At 35.5% G+C, this 14,472-nt stretch overlaps 1 protein-coding gene across 1 annotated transcript; it reads right to left on the bottom strand.

Moving 5' to 3' along the window:
• Positions 1 to 3,240: 3,240 nt before the first annotated feature.
• LOC145157835 (uncharacterized) lies at positions 3,241 to 3,909 on the bottom strand. The gene has a single exon (XM_079076819.1). The coding sequence runs from the start codon at positions 3,907 to 3,909 to the stop codon at positions 3,241 to 3,243; it is 669 nt and encodes a 222-aa protein (XP_078932945.1).
• Positions 3,910 to 14,472: the final 10,563 nt, after the last annotated feature.

Raw genomic sequence — 14,472 nt, 5'->3', positions numbered from 1 at the left:
CATAAATCTAAAGAATATATTATATTATATTAATAACTTATTTTTATTTGAAATAATAATAATAATAATAATAATAATAATAATAATAATATAGGAAATAAAAAATATTCAAATAAATTATTTATAAATTAGTTAAAAATAAGCATAGTTTAAAATAATTTTAAATCAAAAACTTAATTTAATTTGATTCAAACACAATCTTTTATATCTTTTTTATCGTATACTTAAAATTATTATAATATTAGTTACAACTTAGTATAAAAATTATTATTTCAATGATAATTATTTATAATAATTGTTTTATAACATTTAATTGCTAATATTTATATTACATTATTGGGCACAAATCAAGAGTTTAAAATCCTCACTACAAGTCAATAGTTTTTTTTATTTAAATGTAATTATGATTGCAAATTTAATGTAATTTGCCTTTATATTTTCCACTACATTCAAAAGTTTTTTAAACTTATGGTTATTAATGTGCAATGTTTTTTTATTTTCCACTTATTTATTATACATATTGTATCTATATTAGTAGTATATAAGTAAGTTTTGATTAAAAAATCATATCTTTGAAAAGATCTGTGATTCAAAATGAAAGAGTTGAAAAAAAATAAGTTTTGTCGTATCAATGGTTATTTCAACATAAATTTTTTATAACAATGTTGTTATATATCAAATGTATGTTGATTTCTAAATATTCATTTTGAATGATTTATAAGTGTTTAATAAGTTTTGTTTGATGTAATGTTATAATATTGTACTGTTTTTATTTTATTAAAAGTTATAGTGTTTTTCATACTATTTGTTATTTGTTTTATATACAAACCGACATACGTTTTATATATAATTTCCACAACTTAAAACGTTCTATAAAATCATCATATGTTGTAGTATTTATTTTTTCATACTACTTTGTTTTTTTATACATAGGAATCAATATATGTTTGATATATAATTACACAACATAAAACGGTCTATAAAATCATGAAGTAATAGGGGAAATATCTAATGATATAAATTTATTAAAATTTATAAAACTAATATATTAACTATAGAGTTTGTTTTGCTATTGACATTGGTTTTACATGTATAAATATTAAATCAAAATTTGTTAAATGTTATTATTTTAATTAAATAATTATATTCACGTGCAACGCGTGAGGATTCGACTAGTCTTTAATAAAAGGATGTTTAATACTTTATTGGTGCAGAGACGAGATCAACCATTTTGCTGACTCACCTCTTTACCCACCCATCATTGTATTGTTGGAGCGAGTGGTCGGACATCGGTGAGTAGTGCATGTCCATGGCCCGACTCCAATAGCATGCAGATCTATGGTCATCACCACTAGTTTGTTCTCGTATTCCTGACCTCATCCCACGATCTTTAATCTTCAGTTTTTAGTTTTCGGTGTCAGAGAGGTTCGGTCGTCGGCGTGTCGGTCGCCTCACACAATCGTTACATTCACCTCACACTCACTTCATCATTAATTACTTCCAGGGTTTGCAGAAAATCAAGTATTTTGCCCCAGTTTTGATTCTACTCATTACGAGGGATGAAATCAGATTTAGGGTTTTTGTTTTTGTCGGGTATAAGAATCAGAGAGAGCATGTTCTTTATCATTCAACTTGATTTTAGGTGTAATTTCAAGATTTTCTAAATTTGGTTACAGGGGAGCAAGACTAAGGGGAATGGAAATGGAAGTGGAAAAGGAAAGGAAATAAAGGAGAAAGAAGAAGAATGGGAGATGCACTGATTTCAATGACAACAGTTGAGTTTTGGTTTTCATTGGGTTGTGTTTGCCGGAGTTGAGAGATGTCTAGGGAAAAAGAAAGGCTTGGGAATAGGGAAACATCAAAGCTTAAAGGTGCTAGGGGTGGGGGTAGTATTGGGTATATGGAATAGTGGGGATGAAACCAATGTGTATTAAAAGAAATAGGGACGATAATTTGAGGTGGTTCAGACACCATGCTCCACCTGCAGATGTGGAAGGAAACAACCACCATGGCAACGATGATGGAGAGTAAAGGTGGTAAAAATTGACACGAAATGAAACTTGCCACGAAAGAAACGAGTTTGGGTAAGATATTTCAACTCGTTTAAATAAACGGGTTGACACAACATGACACGAAAATTAAACGGGTAAGGTTAGGGTTGGAAATTTCAACTCGAATATGACTAAAAGATAACCCGTTTATTTACATGCATGTTTTTTTGAATTCTTTAAATAATCTAGAAATGTCCAAAACCAAAACAACAAATAAAAGAAAACTTTTAGATTGAGTCGTTTTATAATATGGAAATGACTTAGCCGTCAAGATCAAGAATTCATTTTTAGTTTTTCTGTTCTCACCCAAACTACATAGTCCTTTTGACCACTATCTCATCCTCATGATCTCGACTTCATCCTCCATGACTCCTACTATTTCCATTTTGTCATCTGAACTTGTTGTGACTTTATCTATTCCGCCTCCCAACTATTATTTTTTCCTATCTAACTCCTACGCTTTCAACATGTTTAGTGTTTCAATCTCACATGACACAACATATTTTAGGGTATACCGCAAACATGAAACCCGGCACGAACTCAACACGAAAATAAACGAGTCGACACGACATGACACGTTAATTAAACGGGTCGGGTTAGGGTTAAGCACTATTAACCCATTTACTATTTCGACATGACACAACACGATTGCCACGTCCAATGGAGAGATTTAGTTCCGACGAGGGAGGTAGTTCAAAGGAGAGATTTATAGAGGTGGTTTCCGGTGATGTAAGGAGGAGGGGGGAGGGAGGTGGTTTTCCAGCAGTGGAAGAAGGAAAGACAAAGGGTGGTGGTGGTGCTAGAGTGGGCCTATTTTATTTTATTATTAATAAACATAAAACCAATAATAAAAATAATTGAAAAATAAACTAGAAAAGACAAATGTGTCTTTTTATGTTAGTCAGGGACGAACAACACAACAAAATTTAATGTAAAAAAAGTTTGGAACCAAACACATATTGGTGAGGGGCAGTATGATTTCAATAATCTGTTCTTACTAATATTGACATTTTATGATTTTTTTTTGTTTGTTTGAGAGCCACCGCAAAACAAATACCGACACTTACTTCCTTTTTTTGGAAACATCAAATATCATTAAAAAGCCACGAGATTAGCAAGTGACTAAATCATGGGAAAAGTACAACAACTGAAAAACAAAGCAACTGAAAAACAAAGCAAGTACATAGAACTAGCTAAAAGGAGAGATACTCCAATCAATCAAACTACATCCCACCTTTGAGGTTCTATGCTTAAACCACAAATATGTGTGGGTGATAACCTCGTCCGTGATCTTAGCCAAATTGGTGTTTAGCCCTTTGAATATCTTGTTGTTTCTAGCCTTCCATATGAACCAGAGAAGAGCATAAAACGCCGCCGTAACCTTCTCCTTTTTCTTTGGATAATTGCCCCATGAAGCAGCGAAGTTGAGAAAGGCATTCATACCTGTGAATTGTGCGTGTTGTAATCCACACCATTTTAGAATCCGATCCATAGCCTCCTTCGCGATTGGGCACACCACCAGAAGATTATCAACTGTCTCCTGAGATGAATCACATAAGTAACAAACAGTTGAGTTTACCAAAATACCCATGCCTGCAAGATTGGTTGACACCAGAATTCTGCCTAGAGAAGCTTTCCATACGAAACAAAGGATTTTTAATGGGATTGCTTTCAACCAAGTAATGCTCGAACCGTTATACGTGGTGGGTATGGAATCAATCATCTTCCGCAAGGTATTGACCGAGAATCTGCCATCAGAATTGAACTTGAAACGAAAACCAATTTGTGACTGGTTGACGACACCACCTTGGAGTAGAGATTGTAAGTTTTCCAAGTCGAGACGGGTTTCTTCCTCCATGCTTTGAAATTTTCATTTCCAGTCAAAACCATATGATAAAATTATTTATGAAACATAACACAACTTTACCTTCTCAAGATCATATAGCCTGGGAAATCTTTCTTGTAACATCAAAGTACCACACCATCTGTCCTTCCAAAATAAGAGATTAATGTTCGGTCTAGGGATTAATGAAAACAGGTCCAGGTAGTGAATTTCGCATTCATGGAGACTCTTGATTGCTTTATCTATGTTACACCAAACACCCCCCATCGATGTTTTAGCAATATAGGTGATCGGTTTCCTACGTAAATTATGGATGCTGATAATACAATCTCTCCATAATCCACCTTGTGTCTCTTTGAGCCTCCACCACCATTTGGTGAGTAGAGCAAGGTTTTGTGCATTCAACGATCCCACACCGAGTCCACCTTCTTTCTTGGATGCAATGACTTTAGACCACGACACCTAGTGTAATTTAGATTTCTCAGCATTACCACCCTACAAGAATTTCCGTCTAATTTTTTCAAGTTCATCTAAAACTCCACATGGAGCCCTGAAAAGTGAAAAGTAATAGTTTGGAAGGCTGTTGAGCACTGATTTGATCAAGGTGAATCTACCACCAAACGATAGTGTCTTGGCTTTCCAACTTGAGAGACGCGATTGAAATTTATCAATTATCGATTTCCAATTCTTTTTTAGCACCATGTTTGCCCCCACCGGTACCCCTAGATACATGAACGGAAGGGAACTTGTTAGACAGCCAATCACTCTAGCTTGGCTTTGTAATTATGTGACTGGGATTCTAATGCCAAAAAGTCTAGATTTATGGAAATTCACTTTAAGCCCGGAACAAATGTGAAAACGTTTTAACATTCGTGCCAAGTTTCTGATGCAACTTCTGTCCCATGTACCCAAAAAAATGGCATCATCTGCGTAAAAGAGATGGGACAAGGTAGGACCGTTGTTAGGCATAGAAAGACCACACAATAGAGATTTATCCAATGCGTTCCGGATAGCAATGTTCAGCCCCTCCATTGCTATAATGAACAGGAAGGGGGAGAGAGGATCACCCTGGCGAACACCTTTTGAGATAGCGAATTCTTCTGTAGGGGACCCATTGACTAAGATTGATGCTCTAGAGGATGATAGGCAACCATAAATCCATTTCCTCCACTTACCACTGAAACCCATCTGCTTCATCACCGAATCAAGATAACCCCATCTCCTTCAATTTTCAATCCCCATTGAAGAGAATTATTGATCAAAAATTCTCTATCTCCATAGTCTAAACAAACAGAGAACATGATGTGATTTCAACATTAAATAAACTAATATGTTTAAAACTAGGATACTCACATTAACAACTACATTTTCTAGTATTATTTAGTAATTAAGGGTATTTAGTGCCAACAACCACCGAAAATCTTATAGAACGATATTGTTACCGGTTTGTGGCATTGAGTTTTTTGTGTTAGTAGCCACAAACATTTGAAAAAATTGTCCAAGTGAAGATTTTTGAGTTAACATATTGTTACCACAGTTAACAATTTTATTTCTCGAAAAGAAAGTTGTTTTTTCCCTAATTTTAATAAATAAATGAAAAAAATAAAAAAAAGTACAAAAGAAAAAAGAAAATAACAGAAACAATGAAAAATAAATTGCAATAAAATATTGTATTTAACAACTTTCTTTAACAAAAATATTGTATTTAGCAAAAAAAAAAAAAAAAAAAGATAAAAAGACACAAAGTTGTTATTGATGTCAAGTTAGACCATCCGTTATACTTACCACTAACCACTATAGTGGTGGGTGTCGCATCATCACCACTCCCTACTACTAACCATGGGATACCTACCACTAAACACACCACTTCATATTATTTTTTTATTTAAATTTAATTCAAAAATACATTAAAAGACAATAAAACATATTTTTTTTATTTAAATTTAATTCACAAACACAATAAAACATATTTTTTTAAATTAGTTTTTTATTCTATGAAATAAAGATTACATTAATTTAAAACACACAACATAAAAATAATAATAATAATAAAAACATAAAAATGCAAGCACAGACAACTTAAACTAGTTTTTAAACCTTATTTTTAATGACTAAATTTTAGGGACTCTCTCTTTTCTCCAAGCTTTGACGTGTTTAAACGGTGTGTGTTTCGTGTCTTCATATTGGTGCATGTCCACAACAAACGGGTCGCCTTCGTCTACGTTGTTTATATCAAAGTTATAAATCCCATTGAATTCAAGGCATTTAACCCTCATGTCGCGAAACTTCGAACATATTTCATCAAGACTACGAATTTGGCAACCCATTAAATCATGGAAAACGTTTCCAACTTTTACCCAAAAATTAGGAGACATTTATGGATCTTCTGAAACAGATACCCATACTAATTCTAAGTTCTCTTCTTCATTTTCTGACCAATTCGTCCTTTTAGGAGCCATTAGTTTTGAATTTATCAAGCAAAAAAAATGTGTGATTGTGAGAAGAAGAGAAAAGAATTGTGTGATTAAAACGAGTGAATAAGTGTGGTATTTATAGAATAGGTTTAATGTTATTTGAAAGGTAAAGTTTAAAAAAAAATTAAACCCTAAATATGGTCGTTACTCAACAGCCAATCAAATTGGCCGTTTCCATTCGTTGTCCGGACCACGAACGCTCACAAACACGAACCACCACGAGCCACCGGGATGATGTGCACGGTCATGGTTTGTGGCCACCTAGACCACGAATTCGTCTGTTGCAACCATACCGGACGGCCTTAGAAAAAACAATGTAAAAATTTCGTGGTTTTAGTAAAAAAAAAACATTGGCTCCCCTTTCCGATTTTTGAGTTGACCTTCCATTGCTTATTTTGGAGTCGATATCCCCTTTCTTATTTTTAAGTAGACCTTCTGTTTCCTCTGATTCTCTCTCTTTCTCTTACTCTACCGTTACCAAACCCATATTATAAACTAGTTGTAAGACTTATGTATTACATGGGTTAATTTAAAAAAAAATGTTAAATATAAAGGTCAAAATATTTAATAACTTTGAATTTATAAGAAAAATAATGATTTATTATAATGGAAATGTTTTTTTATCTTTTAAATTTTAAAAAATAATTTAAATAAAGAAAAAGAAACTAATGAGCTTTAAATTTGGGAATTTTGAAATTAAAATGTAAGTTCATTAGTGAAATTAATATCTATTTATTACTACATTTATTACAATTATTACATTAAAATATTATGCGAAATTTAATAAAATAGAAAAAATCATAAAATGACATGTCGAAAAAAAACTAGTTCAAAATAACCACAAAATGACATGTGGCAAATTGAATGAGAGTGTGATAAGTGGCAAAAAAACCCTCCATTTATTAGAGATGATATATTTTCTCCATTTGATATTATATATGTTGTACTATCAACCACCCTTCAAAATTAAACTTGCAGGTTTTCGATGAGAAGAAAGGATCGAGAGGCAAAAAGGTAAAGAGGATTTTAGAAAAATTGTAGGTTTCCGGTGAGATGGTGCATTCTGATATGAGAATTGAGGCGGTAGAGGAATTATATGTCTCATATAGGGGGGTGTGTGATGGGCGACATATTTTTTTTGGTGGACTCCTACCAGAATGTGGGTGGTGTCAAGAGGCGGTGATATAATTTCGACAAGAGTGTGAACAATGATGGGAGTGCCACAAATAGAAGGATGTCTCCTATTATGTGGGCCCGATTTTTATATTTTAAAATTATGAATAAAGAAAAATAAAAATGAAAAGAAAATGGTAGTGTAGTCATTTCGTGTTTGATAGGGACGAAAAGCATAACAAAACTAAACCATATGGATGATCCAAGTAAAAAAATTAGTGATGAAACGTACAAATTATCCTAATCCGCATCCACATGGATGATTCATGTAATATACTATTATTCTATTCATGATATTGCTATTACAATAAGAATTTCTAGCACATAAATTCCTATAAGATGGAATAATATAATTATTTGTCGTAAATGGGGTGTTTTAAGCAACTAATCTACATTTTGTTTTGGTTTAATATAAACACAATAAGTAGTAGGATTATGGAATGTCCCAAAAATTAAAAAAAATGTTCTTTCAAATTTAAAATACAATAACCAATTAAACATTTATTTCAAAAACCATTTAGTAACATCTGATTGATTAAAACCATACATTATCAGGGTTAAATTTACAAAACCGTGGAAACAAACATCTTCGACGCATGTGTACATTTCCGTCGGGTTCTTCTCACGAATGACCTGCAAAGTGTTTAATCCACAATTCTAAGCATAAAGTTTAGTGAGTTCCACAGTATACCACATATTCCATCATATACATATGTATCCACACAAGATCTCGGCTCTAGCACCGTGCAACCAAATCTATTAGCCACATACATATAACTTATGTAACGAGCCCAACCCAAGAGTTCACGGGCCTAGCCCAACTCACATAACAGCCCTGCCCAACCGTACATAACAGGCCACGTCTAACATAATGGGCCTCACCCAATGAGTAAACGGGCCCAACCCAACCTCCACCGCCATAATCCACCTCCTGGTCTTCCATACAAGACATAAAGTTATATGTAGTTAGGGATGAGATTAACAATTGAACATGTAATCCACCCGAGAGCGAACTAGCCTTCTTTAGTTGGTGGTAGAGGAGGGATGGATGTTATCAGAATTGTGGAGGTGATTAGGGAAGTTGTCATTTGGGATGTTGGTGGATTAAATGGAGGTGGAGGTGGAGATGTAGTGAGATTCAGAAAAGGATTCTGCATTATGTTGTCAAAAATCTCTTGTTTCTGGAAGGGAAAAGATATGAGGAGAATATATATTCGGAATATTTTCAGTGGGAGTGGATCCGGAAGTTGCAGCTGTATCTTCCTCTTCATTTCGGAGTGTATTATCCTCCTGAACTTCTGTTACCGTTCTCTCTTCGGATTCTTCTTGAATGATCAGAGAAGGAGATCTTTGTTTTTGAACTGGTTTCTTTGCCCTCTTTGGAACTTTGACGCTTTCTGAAGTAGAAGCTTTTGCTTTCTTTTTTCCTCCCCTCTTCGGTTTTTCACCTTCATCTATGATCTTTTGTAATTCTGTTGGGATAGGACGAACACCAGAAGAGGGCATTTTCCGATAAGCCCGAATAATGGCGTTGTCCAGTGGAACTTTTTCCAACAATGCGTCAAGAATAGGACCAACAAATTCAAAGTTTCGTGGATCTGACATGACGAATGTAGTCGTTTGGGGCCTCAAAATTTCATCCATGAGTGATTCGTGCATCAGTGGAACCTTGAAGTGAGTTAGGGCTCGTTTCACAACAACTGACCAGAAGCGAGAACAGGAAATTTCTGTGTGTCGTGTTGAAGAACTGGGGCTCTGAATGAATTGAGCCCAAAGAATAGACCCATAGTCTAGGTTTATTCCATGGTATAACCTATAGAGCATAGTATAGAACAACTTGCTTGCACTGTCAGAACCAGAAACCCTTTCTGACATGATTTTGAGCAATAGGGTAAATAACCCATTCCACATCGGGAGCAAAAAGGATTTCCTAAACTTGGACAATAAAGATATGTTGCCGCTATACCCCATCTGGTAAAACATCTTGATCAGGACTGTCGTTGGAATTGATTCCGGGTCAGTACCCACATTTGAAGATACAAGCCCTAGCAGCTTGCAAAAATTAGTTTTATTGATGGAGGTCTTGTGGTTTGCAACCTCGAAATTGATAATTTCTCTAGTTTTGGTGTAAATGGCAATGGAAAAGGCCTTAGAAAGATGAATTAGTGGAACTTCTTCAGCCATTGTTAATGCCTTCATCAGTGGCGAGAACTTGAGACATTCAATCAGGGGCCTGATTAGGGCGGTGTAGCAAGAAGCATCGAGGTCGATGACTATGTTTTGTGTGGGCTTCACTGTGAGCATGATTACTGATGCAGACTGATCGGCGAAGGAGACATTCTCTGATGAACTGACCATTGATGCTTTGAGAGTGATGATGAACAGTAGAGAGTGAGAGTAGTTTTTGCTTTGAAAATTTGAGAGTTGTGTTTGCGGTGAGAGAGAATGAACCATTTGAGAGCCTTTTATATGGAAGATGATGAGTGGAGAGAGAAACCGCCAGTTCACGTTCCTGTAGTGCCAAAAAAATAGCCAATAAAAGCGTGCCAGCTCATCAATGTCTGTCACAAACCATTACAACAAGCATGCGGTATCAGGGGAATTCAAAAGTCACGCCATGATTTGAATTTTCATTTATTGGACAATGGCGTTTTAGAATCTCCACTTTCAGAATCACAATATAGAGGAATTCGTTTCATATTGATTCCATAGTCTCTTAGCTGGTTCTGAATCCACGACACTTGGGATGTACATGATGTTGTTACAATGTATTATGCTTCAGTTGTGGATAAGGATACACATGTTTGTTTCTTAGATTGCCAATTGACAAGCTTTCCATCCATAAACTGACATCCACTTGATGTGTTTTTCCGATCAAGACTACAGCCTCCTAAGCCAGCATCGGAGTATGCTTGCACAAAGAATCCAGAATTTGATGGATACCATAAACCAAGAGAAGTAGTTCGCTTCAGGCACCAAAAAATATTCTTAACTGCCAACATATGAGGTTCTCGAGGATTCGCTTGAAACCTGGCACAGTAACAAACAACAAACATTATGTCAGGATGACTGGATGTTAGATATAACAAGGATCCTATCATCTCACGAAACAAGGTGATATCTGCTGCTAGATTATCAAGAGAGGGAGTGATTTTCGTTCCGAATGCCATAGGGACTTTGACTTTTGAATCAGTCACCATTCTGAATTTAGCTAGCAATGTCTTTGTGAATGCTTCTTGATTGATGAATATTCCCCCCGAACTCTGTCTTATATTTAAACCAAGGAAAAACTTAATTTTACCCATAGAACTCATTTTAGTTTTTGTTTCCATTAATTTTCGGAATTCAGTAGTTAAGCTGGGATTAGTTGATCCGAAAAAAATGCCATCAACATAAATCTGAACTATCATTAAATGGTTACCCTCCTTCTTCCGAAAGAAAGTAGGATAAACAGAACCTTGTTTGAATTTAGACTGTTTAATAAAACGAGTTAGAGTTTCATACCATGCCCTTAGAGCTTGTTTAAGACCATACACTGCTTTGTGTAGTATAGCAGTGATTCAAGAATTTTTCGTTCACATAACCTGGAGGTTGTTCGACGTAGACTGTTTCTTTAAGTTCTTCATTCAGAAATGCACACTTCACATCCATTTGATATACTTCAAAGTGTTTGTGAGCAGCATAGGCGAGAAATATGTGAAATGATTCAAGTCTAGCTACAGGTGCGAACGTCTCTTCGTAATTGATTCCTTCTTCTTGACAATAACCTTTAACCACCAAATGTGCCTTATTGCGAATGACATTTCCTTCTATATCCATCTTGTTTCTAAATATCCATTTCATTCCGACTACGGATGCATCTGCTGGAGTAGGAAGCAATCTTCAAACTCTGTTTCAATCAAATTCGTTTAACTCTTCTTGCATTTCTTGAACCTAATTTGCATAATCAAGAGCAATTTTAACAGTTTTAGGTTCAATTTTCGAAATAAATGAACTAAACATGCAAAATTCCAATTTTGAAAATAATACATTTTGCTTCGCTTTTTGTTGAGAACGAGTGAGAACTACTGAGGAAGAGTCTACGATCACTTGAGACCGAGGATAATCTTTGGTCCATTTTGTCATTGGTGGATAGAATTGATCGTAGTTTGGATCAATTTCAGCAAAGATTTCTTTAAATTTCTATTGTGCATCCGAGTCATTATTTTCATTATTCTCCTCCTCGAAATTTTAATGTGACTCTGTAGAAACAATAAACTAATGATCGATAGATTCTAAAAAGTAAAGTGAATCAAATAACAAGAACAATGATCAAAGATGTGCCGAATGCTTAATATTATCAAAGCTTTAGAAGAGGTCAACATGAACTTTTCTGTAAAAGCTAAGTGGGCAATACAATCGATTTACCCTAAAACGATACATGCATGCACATTAAATAGTCTAACCCTAGCAACATAAAGACGGATGGACAGTCCCAATCTGTTAACAGAAGAATAATTACGTACATAACAATTTGACACAATACATTAAATATCCCTACAATCTCCCCATTTGTGTCAAATAAAGAGTAGAGACTCTTCAATGTTGCACCTTTTCAACCTTGAACACTCGAGTCATCAGAATTAGAAGGGTATTTCGGATCGTGAGATACCATCTGATCATGTCAGTAAAACACTTCAGATCATATGCATTGTTGGACTTTGTTGCTTCAACCAGACCCAAAATGATGTTCAGAGCAACTGTTAAATATAGATGCTTATCGAGTAAGAAAAACAGACTCTTCTGAACATTTCCTCATTCCCTTCGTTGATAAACGACGTTCTAGTTTTGTTTATTGATCTTTTCCAGCTTCAGCTTTCGGAAGTCCTTTGGCTCAGGTTCAGGTTTCACAATAGGCTTTTTCTTCATAACAGAAGCTATTTCTATATCCATCTCTGCAACTTCATGAATATAACAAATAAGCATTCTTTTCAAGTGAGCAACAATCGGTTCATACGTCTGCTCATTCTTCGACAAGATCAGGAATAATGAAATCCAGTCATTCGGATTCATACCGGGAAGATCAACAAGAGTGAAATCAAATTCAGTACGACTTGATCCCCTGAATCCTTTAAACTTGACATTGATCAAACCATCAACTGAGAAATGTGCATAAACCTTTTCAACAACCAACTTTTGTAAACTCCAGATTTGCAGTTTTGGCCTTCCATATTTGAGATAAAAAGGAAAGAGCTTGTGATTGATGTCATAATCTGAAAGTGGTGCTTTCTCAACTTGCTCAAAGCATTTGAATAGGAATGCTCTCGTAGTGACTGGAAAATCAAACTGAGAATTCGACGAATTAACCAGTTCAAAGGATACCATAGGCTCCAACCAGTGTAAGCTATGATTCTCGACCACCTCATTCAGAATCCTTTCCTTGGTCCAAGGAGGAAAGAGGGATTCTTGTGTTTTTAAAGTAACTTTTGCAACCATAGTTTCTCTTTCTTGAGCTTCTAGTTCTTTACAAACACGCAAAATGTTATCAAACTCTTTGTCCCTCTGCTTTCTGACATGTTTTTCACCTTCAAATAATACTTCCTCTTCATCATCATCATCAATCATCTTTTCTTTACCTTTTGATCCAGAAGCTTCATTACCCTTCTGGTCAACTTTCGGTTTCTCTTCATGATGCTCATCGGATTTTGGCTTAGGTTGGGGTTCTTTTTTGTGGGTTTCTTTGGTAACCTGATCTCCCCCTTGTTTCAGAATAGCAATGCTTCCCAACACACCCTCTAGCTGATTTAGCATTGTGAAGACATGCCTGAGTTTCTCAATGAGGTTTTGTTGGACCGAAATTGTAAGCATTGAGTCACGAGTTTCAATGAGGCTTTACATGTATTGATTTATGTCTGAAACACAACTTCGGTACACTGCCTTTTCGGACTCCAAGTGATCCAGACGCGTGGTTGTGTAATTTAGCTTGACAGATAAAACCTTGACTTTTTCAGTTTTCTGAACCAGTTTTTCCATGATCACATTTTCAGCAGTGAGATCTTTCTGATGTTGCTCTATCTTCGAAACGATAGAAGTATTCATTTAAGAGTTGTCAGCTTTGAGTTCACTCCGAACCCGAGAAAGAGCTTCTTTTTTTGTTTTGAAGAGTGGTTCCGAGACTCGTAATTACTTGGTTGGCGGCTGCAGTGTTTTGATCCGAAGAGTTTCGGAAGTCAGCCATAAACTTCATAACTTCAGCAAGTAGTTTTTCGACTTTTTCGATCGTATCCTTAACCGTTTTCTTATAATTCTCAACTACTTTTGCAGATGCGGCTAGGATTTTATCATGATCCTTAGTTAACGTCTCGATTAAGGCTTTACGATACTGAAGCAAATACTCATAATTTGACGAGGATTTTGAAACTCCAGTAGAGAATCCAATTTTTCATTGAGAACTTTGAACTGCCCTTTCGTCATAGGTGCTTCGTCGTCATCACTGGTTTGATGAACTGTAAAGGTGCTAAAGACAAAATCATTTATATTTTCCTAATCATCCCCATACATGATATCAGGATCGTCTTCGTGTAGAGGAGAAGCGGTTGAAGTATTTGGACGGATAGTAACACTGAAATCATATGCCCACGTATCAGATACATTGACAGTAGACATCGGAGTACTAAGAAAGGTAGTGGTTGTAGCTGTGGAATCGGAAAATAATGGAATGGAGAGTGGAACATAAATTTGAGGTTGAGAAACACCAACAAATATCTTTGGTAGTGGTGCAATGGTTATAGGAACAGTTATAGTGATATGAGATGAAGTGGTGGTCGGAGAAGGTGGAGGAGTGCGCATCTGAAAAGAATCAGAAAATGGCATAGATGAAGTTAGTGGAGAAGATACCTTCGGAATAGGAGTTGAGGTTGGAGGTGCGGAGGTCACAGCAGTGTCATCAGTT

This window comes from Lactuca virosa, chromosome 2 (genome assembly GCF_052849685.1).
Source record: "Lactuca virosa cultivar CGN04683 chromosome 2, Lactuca_virosa_CGN04683_v6, whole genome shotgun sequence".
Classification (NCBI taxonomy): domain Eukaryota; kingdom Viridiplantae; phylum Streptophyta; class Magnoliopsida; order Asterales; family Asteraceae; genus Lactuca; species Lactuca virosa.
This window is presented reverse-complemented; position numbering and strand designations above follow the sequence as displayed.

What these genes read in the sequence shown, in the direction of transcription:
- LOC145157835 (XM_079076819.1), bottom strand. Translation starts at nt 3,909, where the DNA reads ATGGAGGAAGAAACCCGTCTCGACTTGGAAAACTTACAATCTCTACTC.